Raw genomic sequence first — 25,381 nt, 5'->3', positions numbered from 1 at the left:
TTTTACTCGCATGATATATGTCAGTTTCGTCATTCTCCTGGGAGAATGGCCAACTGGCCAATCCATCATTCTTATAATATACTACCGGAGGAAGTTCAGGTTTTACCTACTAAGATATGGATTTGTACACAATCTCAATATAAATTGGCTCGACTCGGAGTTCAAACTTAGAACCTCGGGTTCTATATATAGCCACTAGACTAATGAGTAGGTTATTGTATTGAATAAGTCATTGGTTAATTTCCATACAAAATGTTTTGTAAACTGTTGACTATATAATAATTTAATTTGAGAAAAATAGTACTTTAGTATTAAATTTTTTGATATAAATGAAGTATATATCGATTTTAATTTATATAATTTATATATCCATGAAACACTGTAAGGGTATAACGGGCTCGCTCAGTTTTCGGCGCTAATTTATTTAACACTAGCACCATCTGTTCCTCATCACGAGTGTCTAAATGACAGTTTGAAGTTGTCAAATTATTGCGTACTTTGCCAAGATTGGGATTGTGCCGGGTAAAGTTTGCGGCGCAAATTAGTATTTGTCACTCGCTCTCGGGCATGCACGCCAACAAGTTTGGGAAACAGCGACTATAGCGGGTGACGTGGCGAAACCGAAGGGCAACTTTTTGTTGTCGACTGTACACATGATATTAGTGCAAGGGATAATCACTCATCAAGTACAGCGAACTTCATTCTCACTTTGTAGTGGTTTCCATGTTAACAAAAATTTATTGGTTAGGTTTAATATTATTTGGCATCGTTGCTTGTTACGTGACAAACGTGATCGTGTGCTAATTACATTGTTGGCTTCATGTGTCTCAGTAATATGATTGAATAGTTGTTCTAACGCAACAACTACGGCAATATCAGTATCTCATATTGAGTAACTATATTAGTTTAGATTTGGAATATGTTTTATTTAATTAATTTAAATTAATTACTGTGATGTACATGTATCCATAATATGTTATTATTATAATCAATGTGACAATCGCATCGCAATTTCCTGTAATTTCATTGTATTTTCCGTTGAGCTTAGTGCTTAGTACATACACAATGGATCTTAATTATGTTCAGGTGATCAGTATTATTGCACAGATATTGGTTGGACGTTATTGTTGTTATAATAATATGGACTCTACATTACTAAATGCAGTACAGTTTCTTATTAAATAATAAGGTTTCGGTAAGATCGCCGTTCGTAGTAGACGTGTTGGAGATTATTTAGAAATTTAGAAATAAAAATGTTGAATCGGAAACATTAATAACTATTGGCTCTTTGACACATATGTTAAAATTCGACCAGAAGATGTATTGAGGATAATTTAATTTCATACAAAGCATTTTAGTTTTGCTAATAACTGATTAAGCTATCGATTTGAAGATAGTCCATCGTTCAGCTGACAACATTCCATTATTTATTTATTATATAGAAGAGTATGCGTCACATACGGCCTTTAGCATAAATTGTACCAAGTATATCCCTGTTTTTCATCTGTTCTATTAAGATAAGACACAAATTTATACTAACCACACTATTTGGTAATGTATAGAAGAGAGAAAAAAACATGTAATCATTGTGCAAGTCCGTCTGGGTAGGTACCATCTACTCATCATGTATTCTACCGCCAAGAAGCAGTTGTGTTCCGGTTTTATGGATGAGTTAGTCGGTGTAACTACAGGCGCATTGGCGATTTAAGGAATCGTTAGAATTTCTTACCATGCTAAGGTTTTGGCCCAGTAGTGTAAAAAAACGTGTAATTACATTGAATCACTTACCCCTTAACTGCAATACAACAATACTAAGTATAACTGTTTGGAGGGCTTGATCAATATACATACCTTGAATTTGCTTTAACAGCAATTACCGAGCCGAGAGCCGAGATGGCCCAGTGGTTAGAACGCGTGCATCTTAACCGATGATTTCGGGTTCTAACCCAGGCAGGCACCACTGAATTTTCATGTGCTTAATTTGTGTTTATAATTCATCTCGTGCTCGGCGGTGAAGGAAAACATCGTGAGGAAACCTGCATGTGTCTAATTTCAACGAAATTCAGCCACATGTGTATTCCGCCAACCCGCATTGGAGCAGCGTGGTGGAATATGCTCCAAACCTTATCCTCAAAGGGAGAGGAGGCCTTTATCCCAGCAGTGGGACATTTACGGGCTGCTAATGCTAATGCTAATGCTAACTAAAAATGTAAGTTGAAAACTGTCGTCTAACTGTTTTCTGTGTTCTTGCTTGGATTGTTTGACACGTGATATCGTTGTATAGATTCGTTATCGTATATTTGTAACAAACAACATAATATATTGTTCTTAAGTGTTTGTTGTTTGTTTTGCCGAGATGACCCAATGTTTAGAATGTGAGCACCTTAAGCGATTGCGGGTTCAAACCCAGGCAAGCACTACTGAAATTCCACGTGCTTAATTTATATTTGTATTGACCGTGTTCAGCGGTGAAGGAAAACTATATAAGGAAACCAGCATGTGTTTAATTGACAATATCTGCAACATGCGTTACCCTAATATAACCAGATAATGCCGAAGTTTAGTGACTCCCTCATAGATGAGGAGGTGATAGGCTGTCATAGTACGTTTTGCACTTCCACATGTCAATCAATCCGCATTGAGCGTCGAAGAGAAATAAGGCTTATAATTTTTAGAGGAGCACCTTGACCAGCTTCAGGATATTGATTTAAAGTGATTGAATATATATACTAGCATCGACGAGTTCTCTCCTGAGTATTCACGCACGTTATAGGGGTCCATAACCTTCGTTGGAGTTCAAGCTTGCTTCATACCTACCATCGAATTCGGTTCAGTTTTTGGTCGTGAAAGAACAAAAGACAGACAGACATAGTGACTTTCACATTTACAACATTAGTATAAATTTTATGTATGTTCGCTCTCAATGCGTTCCAATAAGCATCTATAGTTAGTAATTTGTTAAGACGCCAGCTTTTCTCATAAAGGCTATAGTATATGTATTTAATTTCATGAAAACTCAGAAGCCGTGAGCATGAAATGCGAAAATGGTACAGAATTGACCACAGCCCGTGGTACAAAGATTAAATTGAATCGGGCAACTTGCCAAATACACCGGAGGGCCATTATAAAATATTATATGCTGATTTTACGTCTTAAATAAGACATTCACGTTACAGTTAGACGCTTGCAGAAACTTGTTTCGTGCAAAACATAATAAAACAAACGAATTTTAATAGAGATTACAATAAAAGTAAGTCTAAAATATTTTTTTCATTTCGGTAGTAAGTAATTGGTTAGTATGTTGCTGGGAAAAGTCTTAAATGTCTTAATTTATAAATTTGTTATAGTTTGACTATTTACATCTTATTAAATTAACTGTATGACTGATTTAAACATAATAATACCATTTTAATGTAAGCAAGCATAGTATACGTGATTTTAAATCGAAAGTATTGAGATCCTGAGGTCCTGAATTACGTACTCAATTGCAGCCCAGACTCGTGGAATAGGATGTGTGAACCGTCCCTTGGAAAGTGCAAGAGTGGTACACAGTTGAAACTAAAAACCGTTTTTCCTGCTCCCGGTGACTCTGCAATTGGGTTGGATTACTGTCCTACCAAATTATGAAAGTGAGGGTAAATTGTCTTACTTGAATTGGCGAACACACTTGTATACATCTGACTTACGGGTCCATTTTGTGAAATTAATCGTTCGAAACATGTTTTTTTCTATAAAGTAATTGTAAGAAAGAAGCCGTTGGATTCTTTTGTATGTGGATATGTAAACTATCATGTCTACTCAGATAAATCAGAAACAATTGAGTGCTTGGAAGCCAACATCGGACGCGTTATTGCCGAAATACAGCCAGATTTACTGCGAAGAGTGTGTGAAAATAGGACCCTCGGATTACGCCATGTACGCATCAACCACGGCGGTCAATGACCGAAATTATATTCAAACACAAACACTATTAAATAAAATTCGGTCAAATAAAACCAATTTTATGAGATTAAAAGCAGACTTCTGTGTTTCATTTCAATTTAATCTAATTTAATAACAAAATATAATCTATTCAAGTAAAGCTTGTTACAAGCATTTTTGAATCATCATTTTACAGAACTATATAAAGCCTGCTTGAAAGCCATTAAGTATTAGTTCCATGTTTTTTTATCTGTGTAATCTTGTGTTGAATAATATCCCTTATTTATTAATGTTTTTTTAGAAACCGATTTGAATTTATGAATCGGCCAAGTTAAGGTCAGGAATCGCGTCTTGTAAAATAATCATGAGGTTAATTAAAAGCGACAAATTTGTTATTTATTTTGGTGACAGGGTTGGTTAATTTTTTTTCCCAGAGAATAGGAATTACGATTCTACGGGGAAATGCTGTTAGCTTTCTTGATCATTCCACGCCGTCATGATTTATACAGTAAATATTTTAATTTATTAATTGTATATAATTACGGTATTAAAGTTAGTCTTAAGCAAATTAGTTTTGCTAATTTCTAATAACTTGGATGATATTAATATATCTAAATAATCGTAAGGTGAAATTTCTGTTCAAAAATATTTAACTGTAATACAACGAAAATTTACAATTTAACTGATCCCAAGTGGAGAAACTTCAAATAGACTCGAAGGTCACAACTAATGAGATGAAAGACCTTTTATAATCGCTACACTGGAGTGGATTGTGTTGACAGGATAACGGCTTTATAGAAAAAGCAGTACGAATTTAGTATTTAGTAAACTTATACATAAACAATTTCGTTTCTAATTTTAAGCCCGTTTGAGAATGTACCACCCATTTATGAGTTTTTCAGGTATCGCATATCATTGCTATTTACCAGTATAATATCACTAAAATATATCCAATAAATAATTTGTAATCATTGAGGTACTGAAGTAATGTAATTTTAAATACAATACCAGGAAATTTTAAATACAATAGGAATTTTAGTTGCGCTGATTCTATGATATTTGACTTTCGATACTACGTTACTTGTATTATGTACTATCTATATTTTATATAATTAATTTATAATTAATAATAGTTGAGCCGAGATGGCCCAGTGGTTAGAACGCGTGCATCTTAACCGATGATTTCGGCTTCAAACCTAGGCAGGCACCACTGAATTTTCATGTGCTTAATTTGTGTTTATAATTCATCTCGTGCTCGGCGGTGAAGGAAAACATCGTAAGGAAACCTGCATGTGTCTAATTTCAACGACATTCTGCCACATGTGTATTCCGCCAACCCGCATTGGAGCAGCGTGGTGGAATATGCTCCAAACCTTCTCCTCAAAGGGAGAGGAGGCCTTTAGCCCAGCAGTGGGAAAATTTACAGGCTGCTAATGCTAAAAAAAAATATTATTATTTACTCATACATGATTTATATAAACATGGAATTAAAGAGTGATATGATCTAAGTTTCTAGTAAGTATATAGTATTGGTCACATCATTAATTAAATTCTAATTAAAAAAAATAAGATTCCTTTTTCGAGATATGTACCTACACAGAATAAACGAAACATTATTCGCGTCAGTAACTAATTGTTATAATTAATATCAAATTTAATTACAAACCAACATAACGCAGCTCAATAATAACAACGCACCGCATCGAATCCGAATTAAATTTCAATGAGAAATTTTTAACGGTCAAATTTGCCGTCTGAAGTCTGAAGTTATGCGCGAGCAACTTCATAGTATCTTCATCTACATTTGCTAGAAAGTTTTTTTTTTATCAAAGTATGTCTTTGAATTCTAAAAAGTAGTAAGTATTTAAACAAATTCTGAGAATTTAGTTATTATTATAACAATAAATGTTTCTCTGTTGGATTATTTATTACTGAATAAATGTACAGAGCTTGCACTTGTGTTCTTTTTGCACTAAGATCGCTAGTATTTAAGATTGCGAGTAATCCAGTCAGGATTACGGAATTTTATTACGACGCAATCAGGTATAACTCATATTAATACTAATAAAGTAAGATAGAAGACCAGGCTGTCAGTGTCAAAGGTCGGGAGGACCCTCCTGTTAAGGTAAATATATTTTTGGAGCTTATTCCGCTAACCTGCTCTAATGGTGTGTAAAAAACACACGTGACTTGTATCTATCATTAACGGGAGTAAGGGTTTTATTATAAAAACAGATCACGTACATAAAAATTCAGAATTCGAACCCGCAATCTTCGGTAAAGACACACGTCTTTCCAACCATTGGACCATTACGGTTTTTGCTATTGTTTGTATTTTAGTAATATTAATTATTTTGATGAATAATATAATCCTTGTTGCAACGTGTAACGAAACAAAGGTGCGATCTAATGCGTAACCGCAAACACTGATGAAACAGATATTTGCAATTCGGTTAGCATTGTGCATTAGGGTTTAGTGGGTCGATTTAAGCCGTAGGCCACTCACGTCTATTGTTAAATTTGTACGAAACGTTAGTTTAATCAACTGTATAGATATACAGATAACGTCGAGCCTAAAAATATTGCAGTGCTCTCTAGCACTTAACCGATTTTACAACGATTTTTCTATAAAATTCTATACATTAGCCATCAACTATTTAATGATTTTTAATAAAATAAAATATGATTAAATTTATTCTAAGAAATTGGACATAAAAATATATATTTAATGTAGTCAAGGAGCAGAAAATTGTTTAATGTATCTAACCGTTTGCTTAAGTTTTTTATTATTAGATATTTTATATGTTTGTTGGGGATGTAAATTAATGATAATTCAATAATTTAATTAATAGTTCATCTTAGCCTACTTGGTTTTGTAACAGATACAAGCTTCCAATGTAAATGGTTGCTAAGATTTTTCGAAAAGTTTTTAAGATTTATCGTTTCCTAAAATTTCTTTTAATTTATTCTGAAGTTAATATTAGTTGTCTTATTTAGTATATTTTGTTAAACTCACTGATAATTATTTGACGATCAGAAGAAGAAGAATTCGTTTAATGTACAATATGAACCATTTAACCTTGAAAGAAATGAAATCGGTAAAGTCATTCTCAAGTTATGGACATTTGCAACACCGGGGGGCTTGCAAGCGCGTTGCCGGCCTTTAAGGAATGAGTACGCTCTTTTCTTGAAGGTTCCCAAGTCGTATCGGTTCGGAAAAACCGCCAAAAAATATCTTAAAAATCGCGCTGTGGTGGATTTTCAGACATCTAAGTGGTGTGGGTAATATTTGAAATTTTGACGAGATGTCCTTAGGTGAAATTAAGCAGCCGTGATTAATCCAAACAATTCCTCTGAACATTTCCCATGAAAAATGGCTGTGGTGGCTTGAAAATATTCCGATGAATGTTCTCAAAACGATGATATCTTTTTGGGGTTGAAATGGTCTAGGTTTAGCCAGCCCCAGTCCGAGACTTTGTTTAGCGAAGACTCGATTTCAGATACAAAGTTGTTTCGGTTTCCGTCGACCTTTTCTCGAGAAATATATATTATAATGATCTAGTCTATATATATACAACTGTCTAGTTTAGTAGTTATATCTAGTGTCACGTGTTACTATAGTCATTTATAAACCATAAAATAAAAATTTAAAAGCCAATGCTGTTACGGCCCTTTCATTTTAAAAATCTACCAACTTTTGTATACTCTTTCAATCGCCAAATGTTTGCCAGTAGAAATGATAATACATACTTTTAAAATAAAAAAATCCAGTTTTGATTTAACCCGGAAAAGACAACGGGGTACGTTTAATCGATTCCACTCGACCTTGAAGTTGAAAAATACAAGAGCGTCATTAGGGTATCACCACTCGTTATATCCGCGTTATTATTGCTCGGTTTGATATGCAATTGAAATTATTATCCTTTATTTGAGGTGACTCAATGGTAAGAATGAACCATAGGTTAGCAAGACTAAATTTCCATGTATTTCTAATTCATCTCGTGTTCGGTGAAGGTAAACGTTTTGAGGAAATCTGCGGTTTTCTACCTATACGTATAGGTAGAAAACCCAACTAACCAACCCACATTGAAGCAGCGTGGTGATATAAGTTCCAGACCTACTTCTGAATAGGAGTCCAGTAGTAAGTCATTTACATGGTCCTTTAATGTTCTGTTTAAGAATCACTTATTAAAATTTAATAATTGTTTCGCAAAACAAAACAAAATAATACATAATTGTTAATCTGATACATAATTTAATTTAGCTCTGTTAATTTTGATTTAATTAATTCATTTTAGTAAATTTAATCGACAATTTTTCAGTGTTTGTTACATCTAAACCCTGCTTTCTAAGCTCATATGTTTTTATTTCCGATTTTTAGGAAATAAAAACATATGAGCTTAGAGCTTATTGAATAAACGCCAAGTTCCACGGGTGACCCACTAGTATATATTAAGTCTATTGGATCAATTTACTCAACAGGATTGATAGCTCAAAGATCATAATGATATCAAGCTTATCAATGATACAAACGATGTAACATTATCTCCTATATCAAGATCTATATAGAATTATATCAAAATAAAATTATAATATTCTTCAAGTAGGCTCATAAAAACACCTTTAAAATTTTACAATGTAGAATTAAATGTAAAGCTACACCGGTTCGGAAAGAAGATTCTAGCGAAAAGAATCGGCAAGAAACTCAGTAGTTAGTCTTTAGGCTCGAAGATTACTCTGTCACCACTTTTCTTGGGAGATACAAATGACGAAATACCTCATGCTGATAGCCATCATCACCAAACACGAAATTAATCATTATAAATTCAAATGAAGTCAAGAAAACTTAGCGGTACCTGTCCAAATTTTGCTTTGTATAATCTTGGTTTCGTTCTGGGTATAGACGATGTTATATTTCTTACATGGTTACCATTTACAATCTGCATTTTGCTTAAGATTCACGTGTCCTCTTCATAAAGCCATTTGGTTTCTTAACACTGTAATTTATGTTACCTAAAGATAATTAAAAGTAAAATTGGCTGCGATTTAAACAGTTATAAATAAAATTAGTTACATTCAGTAGGATGACATAAAAATGTAAGAAAAGAAATCCCTTTGGCTTTGTGATTTAAAATCGGTTCGAAGGCGGAATTTTTCACGGGTCACATTTGAAATTGCGATTCGAAGATAAAAGAGAACATCGGGTCTGAATTCCCTGATCTAAACACGTCTCGGGCTAATGACGGCTTCGCGAATTTTTACGTCGCTTCCCGTTCATTGGGGACCGCTGTTTGTTTACAGATCCATTGATTTTCGCACTTAAGAAGTCCGTAAAAAAGTTAGTTTCCTAACGGTGTCTAGAGTATTGGAGAATGTTTTTAATTTTGCCAAGAGATGAGCTTTTTACTGTATTATTACATTCGAATCAGGAGACCATATTGTTTGAACATTATCTGAGTTTATTTTCATTACTTTCACAGGACTAAGTGGACCGTCAGTCTAATGCCTAGCTTACATTCCGATCTCCTATGTGTAAATTCTGGTTTGTGTTTTAAAAAATATATTGCGTTTTTCTGGTGAAAAATTGACAATGACAGCCTGGAGTTCGAAATTTGGGTCTACTTACACTTCTATGCTTCAAAAAACTCGGAGCCGGTATTGATGGATTTTCTGTCCCATTTGATTATGGAAGTAAGTGAATATGATACTGGGAGTGGAAATTTTATTCGATTTAATCTGGCATACACGTACAAATTAAAAATAAAATATTTGTTATATATGCCTTATATTTTTTAAAATACATATAATTTAGTTGAAGTAAGAATAATAACATCAGAGATTTATTTTTGAAATCATAAAACCTATTCTTGGAGTACTCCAATCTTGCAGTTGTTAAAACGCACTGGACTCAAACGTCACACAATCAAACCCAGTCATGGTGTTCAATTGCTTAACTCGTGCTGAAACTTCGTATCGTGTTCGGGCGTCGAGGAATATCGTAAACTCGGAAACACCGAAATTGATGAATATCAGAATGGAAGATACATTGAGCAATGTTGAGGATTAAACCTCAAGTTCGGGTTTTGGGTAAGGCACTTGTTTTGTTTTTGCTTATAATAAACAGACTGAGGTAAATTAGATGTCTGATAGTAAGCGATCACTTTTGCCAATTCAAGAAGTAATAATTCTTGTTATATAAATAAGTATAAACCATTCTATAAGCAGTAATTGTACAGTTAATGAGCCAGTATATATAAGCACAAAAAATGTAAAATGTCTTAGACGTATTAGATCATAAGGTAGTTAATCTAATATATTAGATCGATTGGAATACAACAATAAAAAACTGCCAGAGGCGTAAAACAACGAAATTAATGACATTTGGAAACCAATAAATAAATATGCATAAAAGCTTCTAGATTAATTAATAAAATAAACAGATTTTCTATGTATTTAGAATATGTAGTATAAATCGAACGTCATGCCGTATGCCTTATACGTATTGGTCATGCACGCCTCCCAACTGCCTGCTAGCACATATAAATATTTCACAACATAAATAATTGTCTTTTTCCTCATGATGTTTTCCTTCACCGCCGAGCACGAGATGAATTATAAACACAAATTAAGCACATGAAAATTCAGTGGCGCTTGCCTGGGTTTGAACCCGAAATCATCGGTTAAGATGCACGCGTTCTAACCAGTGGACCATCTCGGCTCTTTGTTATTAATAACAGGGTAATAATTTAAGCTTTTAGCGGAACTTTAACGCATCTTTTACGACATATTTCATGATTTAATTATAATAATAAAGATCAAAATACTAATCAGATTTAATTTACGTATTGTTTGTCGATGATACAATTACAATAGAAAATTATTCAAAGTTGTGACATGAATCAATAAGCTAGTTGACATTACACATCTATCAGCAGTGTTGGTCTTGTTTATTGCAGTTTTTAAAACTTATCTTCTAGATTCTAAATAATAGATGTGTTAAGATTTTTATTTGCTTTTTCACTCATAGCTAACATCAAGACATAAACAATATCTATAAGAATAAATAGCTTATACTGTTTACGTCACAATTGTTTCGCTGTTAAAAAAAAAGTAGCAACTAAAAATAAAATCTAGTTCTAAAGTACGAAAGGTTCAAAGTTTGAAATGCCGTCGAGCGACAGAGGGCGTCAACGGTCTCTTTTTTGTATAAGCGCTAACTTTACCTGCCTTTGCTCATTTTAATATCAGCTTGCCCCCACTTAAATGGACACTGAGCGTAAAAGGCATGCATTTGATGCGGTGACAAAATAGTCTGAAGGAATATTAAAAAAAATCATACCAAAAATAATAGGTTGGCAGCATTAAGGTATCGAAAGGTTAAAAGTAGCACCAACTAAATTAATTAAACGCTTAGCTTCAGTATCAATTGGCTAGGAGATTTTGTTTTGGTAACTAAATTAATTTTCAAGCGGAATATTTCAGGAGGACAAAATGCATAAAATAAAATGATAAAAAAAATATGTAACTGAGGTTCTATTTCAAATCTAATTAATTGGATATTTGATATGAACTAGATCTTATAAATCATATATTTTGTGTCATGGCGGTATCGTAACCTAACAAATATAATTTATTAATATGAGTCGCCAGGATATCTTTTTTATATTACTTTATACCTATTAATTTATTTATTATTATTTTTTTTTTTTACCTATGATTTCAATTGACGTGCATAGCATATTGGCTACCGATAAAGTTCAATGACATTGTTCAAATTTAACAATAGCCCGGTTTTGAGGCTTGTCTAATATAATTGTGGCGGAAATAATTATTATTTGCCAAGGGAGCATTTAAAAAAAATCAATCAAGTAATGGTTTTGTACTATTTTGGTTGGCCATAAAAAAAATATTAGATCCGAGGTAATAAAGATAACGTATATTATATATCTTAATCTTAGTAAAAAGCCGCCTTAAACCTACAAAAAACTTTAACGGAAATTAAATAATTAGTTTTCTTTTGACATATAACTAAATATGTGAATTTTAATGAACGTAATGATTGTATCGTTTAATTTTAGATCAGAATATTGTAATAAATGTCGACTTTTGTTGGAACTTCTACATTGTAAAACAGTCCGTCATATAAATGGTGGATACGTGCAATGAAACAAAAGAAAACGAAACAAAAGTCGTACCAGCGTAACAGTGCCCACTGTGCAGCACCCACTTCGTACAGTTTCGAAGTCTCAATTTCCCTATGTTTTTCACGTATATTTTAGTTACGTGGTGATATTTAAAGAAAGTTATTTCGAAAACTAACTTTCATAAAAACCTACAGGTAACAGTTGCTTGTTTAAAGGTATGTTTATTAACGTCCCGAGGATGGAACTGTCAGATAACTAGAAAAAAAAAATCACGAAAAAATTTAGTCGGACACTTTAAAAGCCATGTTTTTTTCGCTAGCGTACCTTTACTGATATTCTCTTTCTAGTTTTGCGCTAAAAACTTTTCCTATTTAATTTTTATAATGACATTATTAAATTTATACAGTTATTTTAAATAACTTTTAAGAGAATACAAGAAAAGCCGAGGTGGCCCAGTGGCTAGAAGAAGTGAATGTTAACCGAAGATTGCGGATTCAAAACTGTGCAGAAAAGTAAATCTTAATTTGTGTTCATAATTTAAAAATTCGAACATCACGACGATGTAGGTTTCACATTTCGGTTGAAGTTTTGCCATATACGTATCCACCGAACCGCATTTGAAATGTGAAAAAGGACGGAGAGTATAAAAAATCTAATTTAAATATTTAAAAAAAAAAGTATAAATTTATTCTTATTAATTGAACAACTTAATAGACTAAATTTAATTATTCAGTCGAGAGATTTTTTTTAAATATATGGAACAGAATATTATTATCTTAAATTAACATAATAAAAATCGATAAGATTCGATGAACTAAAAAATAAGTGAAAGATGACTGTAAAAAGTAGCAGTAACGTGACAACAAAATAGCGTTGGTTAGCGTCCAAACGCAAGTAGACGCAACTCAATTATACATTCAAGTTTCCTCAATATGGGTAGCGTATTGAATTACCTTATTCAACTAAAAATTATCTCTGGTAGAAATATAAAGACGTGTTAAACTCCAACATCAGACGTATTCAAAGTGATCTAAAACGATCCTAACTATTTCCGTGGTTTTGTACAAAATTTCCGGGTGTCGCCTTTAGAGAATTCCATTTCATTCGACAACATAATGGTTCCCAGATCAATACTTACTTCAAGAATACCTGTTATCTCATTATTCGGACCTCAAAGGATTTGGCGATTACAGAGGTCTGGTTCTACACGAGCCAATAATTCGCGTATAAACATTTTAAATGGTATACATGAATCTGGTAGTTTTGTTTGCTATTAAATTCTGTTGCATCATACACCTAAATTAATGTAAATATGTTTTTGTAAAGCTATCTTCATATCAGAGATCAACGACATATTTTTGTCGCAAATATATCACTTACTCGCACAATTACAGTCATAGTATAGTATAGCGCGTCGCGGTTGTTTCCGCTTCGCTTGGTCTCTCTTAGTACGTTCGATGCCTTAATGAGAAAGCGGGAAATTACTAATCCTAAGTGTCATATTTCAAATGCAGTAGAATCCATTCGATATTTAAATTATGAATATCTATATTCAAATTTTCATTTAATTCTTCTGATAAATTTAAGATATAATAAAGTCGAATGAAATTCATTTAAATGTCTCGTTTTTAATGTACATCTTATAAATACACATCTTATAACTTGGCGAGGCGAATTAGGAGGTGTAAATTAATTTTCATCTCGTTACATTAATAAGTCTCGTGTTCACGAAGTGTGGTAACCGGTGTTTTGAATTTTATCGTCTTAGCTCTGAATTCAAAATGATGACTAGTCGAGAAGGAGCGAAGTTAAATGCTAACTACGAACCGCTTAATTGATATAAAAACTATATACACATATTTTATTCGGATCCTTTTATTTATATTATACTACATACACATATATTTTACATAACTTTTTTTTTTATTTAAAGACAATAAAATTTGGGTATTTTCTAAATAGCATTATTAATGTTTGCGGAAGTTATGAATAGGAGCCTCTCCTAACCAATATTGGAAACGACGGTTAATTTTTTTTGTAAGCACACGCGTATTTCTCTTTTCCTTTACAGTCGCACTTTCTTAGTCCGATCGTACGGCTATCGGACTCGAAGATGTAGAACCAACTTTACCGCTTGCTTTCCGATACGCGGGTAACGAAAAGAACTTCCTTACTATGAGCTGCGCTAGTGAGAATTTGTATACAATTAAATCCATTATATTTTAATAAGCTGGATCACAAACTATTAATTCTCACAGGGACTTCATAATCTAACCTTAAATGCTAGTACCAAAACAGTTCAGTGTCTCATTGTGAAAAATCCAGTCGCACTTTCAATTTTAAAATAAGAATATTTAAATTAAAAACATTGATTTAATTGTAAATGCTCTCCCGTTAAATAAATACAATTTCGTTTATTATTATTAAAATATCATTGAACTTTACATTTCGGCAATACAATAATAAATATGAGATCATTTGAGTTTTAACGACCTTGAGAATTTGAAATTTTACGAAAACAGTCGGTTCATTACGAATGCGGATAGTTACTCCGTTTTCGTTCTAAAGCTGTTTACATCGTATCTATTAACTGAGCAGTGTCAACAAACTAACGCCAATATCATTATGCTGGGGTCGCAAGTGCCTAGCAATAGTTTTACCAATGAATAATATAGTAAAGTTGAACAGGAATTGTAAAAAAAGGCTGCAATTAAATATAGCAGAAAAACGCTTAAGATATGTTATATAACTAATCTTAGGAATACAGAACGTTTCGAAATTCAAAGAGTACTCTTGTCATCTTAAAAGTAAAAAAAGTATCGGAAATTTCTTTAATGTACCGCTGCTAAGCAACTTTTCTTCTTTTAAGAAGAAAGTAAAAGTTCTCATCTGACTTCTGCATAATACATTCCTCGTAGTTTTTTCCCTTATCATTGAGCGTGTGATGAATTACAAACAATTTAAAGCCATGAAAATTTAGAGCTAACCTAACCTAACCTAACCTAACCGATTTCGTTAACGGTGAATATAAATATCACAATAGAGAATAACCAGAATATAGCCATATTTAATAAATAAATTTTCTATGTTATATATACTAAATTGATTTCTCTTTTATGTATCATTTTGTGTTTGTCTGTTTATTAAACTAAATTCCGAACCCGATTAATAAAAGTTGTTATGCATTCATTTGATTTAGGAATGTTATTATAATAAATTGATATTATGCGAAAGTGTACAGAATCAATCGCGCTGTTAACATTAATTATTTTTAACGGATTCCTAATATATTTTGACATTTTGTTCAATAAATAATGATTTAAGATAATAAATCGTATGTAATTCCTATTAATCCACATTGAACCGTAATCTCTATTAGAAAGACATTACTTGAGGTTAATGGGAATCCCCCAAATCCGTTACGATTGACTAGCAGATTTGAAAGGGAAATAACCAAATGAATTAACGGTGGCCGAACGTGATGAGATCTCGGCTTCGATTTCCTTAAGCATTAACAGCTATTGTATGTAATTGCGACTGTTTTAATTTACGAATTTTATTAATTTGAGTGAGTACTTCTAATAAAATTATTGACTAATATTAGATATAATTTAATCACATTCAAATGAAATATATTATATAAAAATGTTAAGCCTTGGGAATTTCACAGTTATTCATTAGGATTACCCTAACAAATTGACCGTCGATTTTCTACGAAACGTGGAAAAATATCGTTGATCGTCTAATGGTTCCAGAAAATAGACGTCGCGGTAGAAGGCTACATTTGTCGAGACGTAAAAGGTGCGGCGTCAGGCAAGCACACGGGCGGGGTGGAGAATTTGTTCAGCGTTCAAAAGTGTTTTGATCAGCCCATCGTGACTTGCCGAAATAAAAAACGAGCGACGGTCTTGCATTCAAATTAGGATGCCACGGAGTCTCGACTTAATTCGACTGGAACATTATAGACGAAACAAAACATTTTCTAGAAAGAATGTCGTTGCGAATTTTCTTTATAAGAAATAAAGTTTATACTGGAACATTTGTTACTTTTTTTTTGTTATTTCCGATTCAACTTAAAGTATAAACGTTAGGAAGACATTGAAATCAATAAAGAATTTACATTAATGAACGACACCGCAAAAAACTAAGTAAGTAAGCATAAATGTATAATTTTTCTTTTCAAGTAACAACTTCTTTTCAAGAATTTCAATGTTTTTTAATTTCAATTTATACTATCATTATCCTAATTTCAACAGAATGGTCTTAAAGCAATTCACCTACTTTTGAAATGGAACGTCTAAAAATAATACGATAATAAATGAAAATTAAATTTTGTTACGAATATTTCCAAACCCGTTACCAGATATGCTTACAAAGACTTGAGAATAATTGGAATGTCTTTACAAAACGGCCTATCTCCCGGACTTTATTATTAGTATCGATTCGTGTGATCTGTTAAGGATATTGGATTGAAATGGACAATGGTGGACGCCTGTGGCATACTTAGATAGCAATCAAAGTCATGGATCCCCAGGGTTTTCAGTTTATAGCGCACAATCACATTTACTTACAGTCATCCCCATTACTATTTAGGATAAATTGGTTCTGAATCCAACCCTTATCAACAAGGTTTTTAAAAGGTTGTCCTGTAAATCGGTAGGCTTAGGACTAATATAATTTTGCCTTCGAAGTTTAAGTTTCTTGTATAATTAAAATAATATTACACACAATATTTTATATTTACCGCTTCAAATAAACGATGACAAAATAAGATGATGATGAGATGAGGTTTATCTGATACACAGATTATTTCTTCTTAAAGTTTTCGAATTCAAATTATGTTTTTAAAAGTATTTATGAAGACTTGATTTGCATTACATTTTTATCTGTTTGCTTACGGTTGCACAGATGTTAAGTGTGAGCAAGTGCGAAACGACTCTCTTTTCTGAGTAAATGATACTCCTCAAAAAGCCAAATCAAAATAAAGACATCATATACGGCTTCTTAAGATAAATCCATTGATACCCATAAAATGCGATATGACAGGGGGAAGCGGTGTCAGGAACGTAAAAAAATGAAAGCATCTGAGTGGATCAACGACGATACTTTGTCATACATCTAAATTTCTCCAACAATGCTTGGCATTACCTGTATTGATTTAACGTTCACTACAAACATCGATGTATCGTAGACCCTTTGTTTCATAGTTTTATTAATTAAACTGAAATTACTTTATTTGTTTGATTTCTATCCGAATCCGACACAACGAAATATTAACACCATATATAATATATATTGAAGTTTGGAAAAAATATATATCTTAAATAAAATGGACTTTTCTTTTTGTTCACGTATTACACGTTGGCTTACGTACGCCCACAAGCATACCTGATAGTAAATACTAAGTGGTCTAAGATGGAACACGTTTGGAGAGAAAATACTTATTTACTCTTGCCTCGATATTACCCGGATTGTAATGCTAAGGAAACACAGACGCTGGTAGGACATTCCACATTTTCACTGTGCGCATAAGAAATCAAGAAGCAAAACGATTCATGCGAATGTTTGGAATACCGTAAGTAGAAGTATAGAATCTTTGGAAAGCGTTCGGTTGATGGAGGGTATGAAGATATTAAGTCGTGTACACACTTTTCGAAAATTAACCAGTAGAAGATCGATAGACGGGATTCTTCGGGTCTTTGTTCCAAACTGTGGTATTTTGATTGAATTGAGTCAATGTAAAAGGACTCCATTAATTGGTAGTGAAAAGGGCTTGCGATTGGCTAAAATATATGTATCTGACACATCGGCGTTGCTATCTTGAAACTTGGTTTTTAACATGAATTATGTATGACATACAAATTAAAACACGCTCAAAGAAAATATTACAATATCACAATGTCACAAAAACACAGGATCGTGTTCAAAACACTGCTTGATTTTTTGGTTATTTTAACATATGAGTAGATAATACTAATAATAGGATTTTTTAATTATTATTGTGTTATTATATTTCATAAAATGTCATGTATTTGTAGAAGCTTTTATGTTATTTAATCTCTTATATTGTAAGTTTGCCTTTTCCTAATAAATTAAATAAAACAATTTGAGTATATGTAAATGTACTTGTACTTTTAGTTAGAACTATTCGTATTTTATTGTCTTTTGAAGCCATTCTTCTGAAATGTGAATGAAGTTCATTGCAAATATAACGACTGTTGTTCGACTTCAAATGAGAAGTTTACATTACGGGCAGACAAAATCGCGCCCAGATTTCCTTTGTAATGGCCTTGATATTCGTTTTTGCGTCAACTGTACCATTTTTGCAATTTGCTTCTGTGAAAATAGAGGTGTAGTTACAACGAAAGATGCTATTGAATGTGTACATATACGTAGGCACATAAAATGCGCCATGACCATATATGGCATCCAAGAATATTTATTACACGTTATTAATTACAAGCAATTTGCCAAAGACACCAGTTGAATAATAGCTATTGGTATGCTGCCTTTGACACCGTTATTGTGAAATTCTTTACGTTGCACGGTCCCCAACTATGTGATTACTTGTTAGTGCGATTATATTAACATTAGATATTAGAAACATTCTTGGTTAACAAGCATTCCGATTAGGGGATCGACGGTATAATCTTGTTAATAAATTATCTTTTACACGTCTCATTATTTCCTACGTTACATGACGCAAGCCGCCTTCTGAAATATAATCGGAGCTCGTGTCGGCCATAGTTCTTGTATTCAGAAAACATTTGAATACAGCGAACAAGTTATATATTAATTGAAGATTTTATCAAAACACTGCACATGTATTTTTTTTAAATAGCAAAAGTATTTTAAGTTAAGTAATAGAAATCGCTTCGAAAAAATTACAAACGCATAAGATGCCCAAGATATGCTATTGGGGTAGGAGGATGATGTATACATAAGCGTTGCATCTCTTTACCTAAAATTATAGCTAGTCAAATATGTTAAAAATAAATTAAAATGCTACGACTCTTATACAGTGTGATCCAAATAAATCTAAAAAAAAAGGTAATTTTATCAAAGAAATAGCTGATGCACGAGTTCCAACTAGACAAGCCATTTGTGATTCAAATTGTTATTTTATACCATAATAAGTTCTTCAATATCTATCATTGTCTTCTAGACCATTTTATTTGATCAATTTTTTTATTGATATAAGAAGTACGCCTACCAATATCATTAAAAAAAAGGCAAAGGCAAACTTGATTGTAAGCGGTCACCATTTTCCATACATATTGGCGCTATATTAAAATGATTAATCATAATTTCATCACCAATTCTCCACCAACTTTGGTAACAGATGTTATGTCTCTTGTGTCAAACCGGAACACAACAATACTAGGTATTGTTGTTTAATTAATTAAAAGTGGGTTATTATAGAGGCTTTAATGCTACCGACGAGCGGATACTTGCGCAGCGCATTCCGAGGCATTACAGATCGCCGGAGGTCATCTTTACATCTCCGATTATGAAAATTAATTTTACTTGCTTTAGTACATATTTCTATATCTTTTTTATATTTGAATTTTTTTTTGTTCATTTCACTGATGTGTTTATATTTTGTAATAATTATTTCGAATACATGATAACATACATTGTAACGAATATATTAATATGTGTCAAAATTTATAAAAATTATTGACGATCGAATGAAAACCACAAAACTAGCAGAGTTAGCATGCTGTAGTGACTATAGGCAGATCACTTCGTCGAATGAAGAAAACACTCGATAGAGATCACGTCTCGTAAAAATCAGCAAAGAAGTTACTGGACCCAGTAGACTAATAAATATAAAGAAGATGGCGGAAAACTGTTGGATTTGGAAGAACAAAATTAGATAGAGTGGCGACAATTGGGGGGAGCCTATGTCAAGTACACGGCAGAATGGATAAAAGAAGCGAAGTGAAGCTAAAATATTATCGTAAAATAGGCGTTTTTAACTTCACTATAAATAATATTGTTATAACTTTAAATTAAATTGTGAATAAATATAAGTAACAATAGGTTTCGTTAAATTTTTTGTATATAGTGTTGGGTATGTATATTATTATTATTTTTTTCTAGTGAATCAAATAGTATATTAAACCTTAATAATTAAGTGTATATAAATGCAATATTTATACAATTAAGTTTCCATTTTCTCATAATATAACCGTGAAACAAAGTATAGTTTGATTTTTAAAATCAAAATTAATTATATATTAATATTGTTAATTTAGAATGTTATGAATTCATATTAAGTTCAGGGTGGCCTTTATAAAATATGATCTTTTGTTTAAGAGTAACCGACACCTGTCTGACCTCAACGTCCAAAGTTATTTGAAATATTTTGGTAATATCTCGAACACATAAAAGCCTCGTTTGAATCTTTTAACTGCAACTTACGAAAATGAATTCGATATTGTAATAAGTAACAGTCCAATAAAATGAAGCTCTAAATCCTATAAAAAACCTCTTTATATTAAAGCGTAATCAAATATGTATATATTGAAATCATAATTTTTAATATACTTCATTGGAGCACATTTAAATCGTAATATTACAAGGTGAACTAAATAATTGGTTCAGAATATAGTTTCAACAATGAAGAACTTGTAAATGAAATATTCAATTTCTTAACAAGTATCATCGAAATTTCATAATAATTATTCTCGTATTTGTACTTCAGGTGTTAAATAAGTTAAAATTGTACTCACTCAGTCTGGATAGCTTGAAAGCGTCCGCAGTGTTGATTACGTCGACGAACAGTTGAAAGTCAAGCCGTGTTTTGTTCATATTGTTGCTGTATTGTACCATCGCAAACTTGAAAGCCTCTTGAATTTCTTCGGAGTGTTGTTCGAAGACCACGCCTTGAACAAAACAGTCTTTATAAATTTTATTCAAGAAAACACAGTACTATCATAGTATATAGTAGAGACTCGTTAAGGTGCACAAATAGCAAGCACTAAGGACATTCTGGATTACTCAAAATGATGAGCCTTAATAGAGATTACCCGATTATGGATTAACTGGCCAAATCACATCCAAACCAGATGAGGAATCCAGAATGACACGAAGACTAATAACAATACTACCCAAAAAGAAGTCGTCGTCGTAGAGATCAGTACAAAACTTTTCAACATCAATTTGCAATCAAAAAATGTATTGTGCTGCTAGCACGCAAGGAAGCATATATCATAGCACTTTAAATCTTAAAAACACAAGTGGCCGAGATATTGTGAAAACAAAATTGTTGATTCGATGATTGTTTTTGAGTCTAGTATGTACATGTTTGCAGAGATTTAACCAATTGTAATCCGTTGTTGTTTGGGCCTAGGAATACCTAAATGTACAAAAGACTCCGGTTTTCTCCTACTAATTGATTTTATACATTTATGACATGTAGTTAAATCGTTATAATACTTAAGTGGTTTAGAATTTTTAGTTATATATATAGTATATCATTGTGATGGGATTTTTTTCTTATGTATATAACACCTCGTCTTTTTGCTGGAGAACTGGTTCAATATTCATACAAATAATTAGAATTGCGTTGAAATAGGGATTAGCTGCTAGCATTCTTGCCACCCTTTCACGCAGTTCCTTATTATTTCAGTGGCTTTTTTTAAAGATGAATATGTATTTATATTTGAGTTTTATTTTCATTTCTATTGTAGTTGTACTTTTTTATCTGAAATGAAATTAGTCGGCTGGTGTTTAATTTTTTTTTTTTATAATCAATGATGTGACTGATTTCTTTTATTTAGATTCAATTTAGGTTCCTAAGTCTTTTTTATCTGTACCTGAAGAATATCAATTATATTATAATACTATTATTGATATGGTATCGATTTAAAATGTTTGCGTATAGTCAGTTTAGTGTGGGAGTCTAAGGGGTATTCCAACTTCAAGAGCGTATTACATAACCATGAACGTCAGTCGATGATAGCTATAGCATAGCTAATGAGATGCATGTGGTTATGACGTTAGTGTCATGTGTGTGTGACACAGACATGTATAAATAATCCCAATATAATGATGGTGTAACCGGAGCACACCTATTCAATTAATTAACAGGCAAGCTAACGAGTACGACAGTGTAATCAAAGTCGAGTGAACAAGCGCATCGTTGTTTCAATAAGTATACTAAATTTTTTTACTTAGGACAGAACCAAAATACATCTTTTCTGTTAAAGATAATCATACTTAAAGATCATACATACATGATAACATTTTTAGTAATAGCAATGTTTATAATTGGAACATGTTTGTGAACAATTTCCCATACCTTTATAGCATGAATTAAAATTTGAAATTGCCAAAAAATCTAAAATCAAACGGACGTAACACCCAAGAAATCTGTACCCTAGCTACAAATACTGGTTGCATTGACCCAACGTCCGTGAATACACCGATGAATGGTCACACTCATAGCCACACTGTGTATTAGTTTATCTATCGCGACGAGATTGTACGTAGCTTTGTACTCATGTGGTTTTATTGTACGATTTATAGTTTTTAATCAGGCGTGCTTAAAACGCCACTGATATTTACGATGGGTCGCGGGTTACGTTGTTGATCGGTTGGATAACATACGTATCGGTACTGTACTCAATAATCATTATACCAGCCGAATTAACTTTTATCTCTATAATATTGATTCCCCGAGCATTTTAATACTAATCCTAACCATACTGTACGTTATCAATGTACTGGAGTAATAAAATTCGATATAAATTTTATATAAATGTCATTTAAATATTCGTATAACATGCGGGATTACAAGTAACGAGTCCGTCGGTCTAAGTTATTTTGCTTGACATTGTGACCGGAGGAAATTTTAACAATCATTGTCATCATCAATATCATTACATTCATTGGAACTGAGATTGGCTATTGTACTAACATTGGCTCACTTACCCTTCAATTCGGATCAAAAATATACTAAAATTGTTGTTGCTTCGTAGAATATATGAGAGGTGGGTATTTATTCAAACGGGCTTGCACCAAGCTCTACCACCAAGAAAATGTCCATAAAACACCTAGTAGAGTGCCTTTAAAAATAAAAAAGGGACTTATGATGTATTAACAAAAAGACGCATCGTAACACATTACCGAAATTTGTATTCGCTTTTGTTGCCCCGTTTTAATGAACCGCGCGCTCCAAGTGGCTTTTGTTTTAAAATCTGAGTAGTATTAAATAAGCCATAGGATAATAACTTATTATAATTAAATATTATACAATGGCATTGTATAAATAACTAGATCACATCCACCCACACACCATCATACAATTTGAATTATTTATTTATACTGTAAATAATATTTATTTCGGTTACACATGAAGCATTAAAATTTAATAATACGTTCAATTAACGAATACTATATATAAATAATTTGGACAAAATTTTTGTTTTAAAAAATATTTTATGAAATGTTTTTAATTCTACGTCCATAAATTGGCTCATGTTTACTTGAATTATTAATAAGATTTGAAAATAAAAACAAGAAAAATAAAATACGTATTTCGATGTATTTTATCAAGTATGCCTACCTAAAAATATATGTTGCTTTACCTAGAAACCTCATTTAACAGTAGGTTAATGAGAAAAATCTTAAATCCGGAAAATTTAATACGGCACACCCAAAAAGGCGTGCGAAGACAAATCTTCCACACAAGGTTTTAAGGTCACACTGACGAAAAGTTTTCTTTTGTTTGTTTTAAATGTGTGAACTGTCTTTTTTTAAAAAAAAATTTTGATGACGAGTCGCCTGTGGTACATTATAATACTTATTTTAAAAGACGTATTTATTTTATTTGTAAGCCAGGTTCTGCTTTCATTATGTAATTTGCGTTTATAATTTAAATTGAATTATTCTATAGTGGTTACTTTTACTTTCATATGTCAGTTGTGCTTGACATTTGATCTTACGATCTTTGATTAGTATTTACATGTTCCATTCATCTAGTTATCTCTTATAATACAATAGCGATTCCGATACAATGACAACCGCTCTGAGGCACACGATACACTTTTGTGTAAACTTCTAACTTCCAGACTACGACTCCGGACTATCACTGAGATTTTTTGACAGATTTGAATAATTCAATCACTATTTATTGGCCCAAGCCAAGATGTCGAACAAGACAAAACCACAAGACCACAGCACGTGCCTTATATCTATCACCTTATATCAAGGAAATATGATTAAAATATGGTTCTCGTTAAGGTGCTTATAAAATCGAACAGTAGCCGAATAATACTCTGTAATCGATTAAATCGAAAATGTAAAATAATATCCAATCGAATGATTTCCGTGTAAACTTTGTGAAACACGTCAATGTGCACGAATAGTCGAATCGGACGTTCGAAATAACATGAACGCTTTACCGACATACAGGAATGTCAGACTCATAGTCATATAACCGTCAAGTTTACAATGCTTGACGATCATGACTATGATGAACACATGCGTTGGTTTAGTCAAGTTGACAGAATCAATTACAAATTTTCATTAACCGCTGTTCATAAAAATAAAATCGAAACTCACCGTAGAATAGGAACATGAAATGTCAGAATGAGATACGATGTGAATTTTTAGAGAATCGCACCGTTGTCTTATATTTATTGTCTCACTTTTTAACATTGTTTAATGAGGGTTTAATAAAGAATTGATTCATTTATTTTTGTCATTATTGATTTGACACTCGAAAAAATAACGCAAGGCAATGTACATGCTAATACGAATCATCCCGAATTTTACACATAGTCGTAGTAGCGTGGTTTGTTTTTTTTCAAATTGGATACAAACGGGAAGTATAAGGTATTCTTCCCGTTTACACCCAAGTAAGAAACAATTTTTCTAAACGGTTCACATATGACGGAGTTCTAGGGTAGTTAATAAGTTTTAACCTTGACCACTTTACCTCAGCGAAACTATACACTTTTGTAAATCGGTTTATCATTTATTAGAGTATAAAGTATTTACGTTTTAATCAATTATATTTATCAATTTATTAATAGTATTGAACTATAACGGCTGCAAGTTTATTATCGTAAAACTTTAACGACACGTCGATATTTGTGTTACGATATTTAAAAAACTAAAATGAATGGACCAGTGTAACTACAGGTCTCTAGCTACATTGGTTCAACAGACCCTTTTCTCACATCATCGTCCATACGGATTTTTTAAAATAAATATACGAGCTTAGGAATAATACATATACTTACAGATCGAGTTGTCTCTTTGTATCATCAGTAATATGATGTTTGTAAGAAGATAACATTGTT

General features: G+C 32.4%; 1 protein-coding gene across 1 annotated transcript in view; it reads right to left on the bottom strand.

Moving 5' to 3' along the window:
* LOC125076218 (glutamate receptor 1-like) overlaps positions 1-25,381 on the bottom strand; it is a 168,363-nt gene that overhangs the window by 84,179 nt on the left and 58,803 nt on the right. Inside the window, exon 3 of the mRNA XM_047688279.1 lies at positions 20,804-20,956. Within this exon, the coding sequence (XP_047544235.1) occupies positions 20,804-20,956 (153 nt within the window). The remainder of the gene's footprint in view (positions 1-20,803; positions 20,957-25,381) is intronic.

Source organism: Vanessa atalanta, chromosome Z (genome assembly GCF_905147765.1).
Source record: "Vanessa atalanta chromosome Z, ilVanAtal1.2, whole genome shotgun sequence".
NCBI lineage: Eukaryota > Metazoa > Arthropoda > Insecta > Lepidoptera > Nymphalidae > Vanessa > Vanessa atalanta.
The sequence above is the reverse complement of the archived record's forward strand: the minus strand, read 5'-3'. Positions and strand labels throughout refer to the sequence as shown.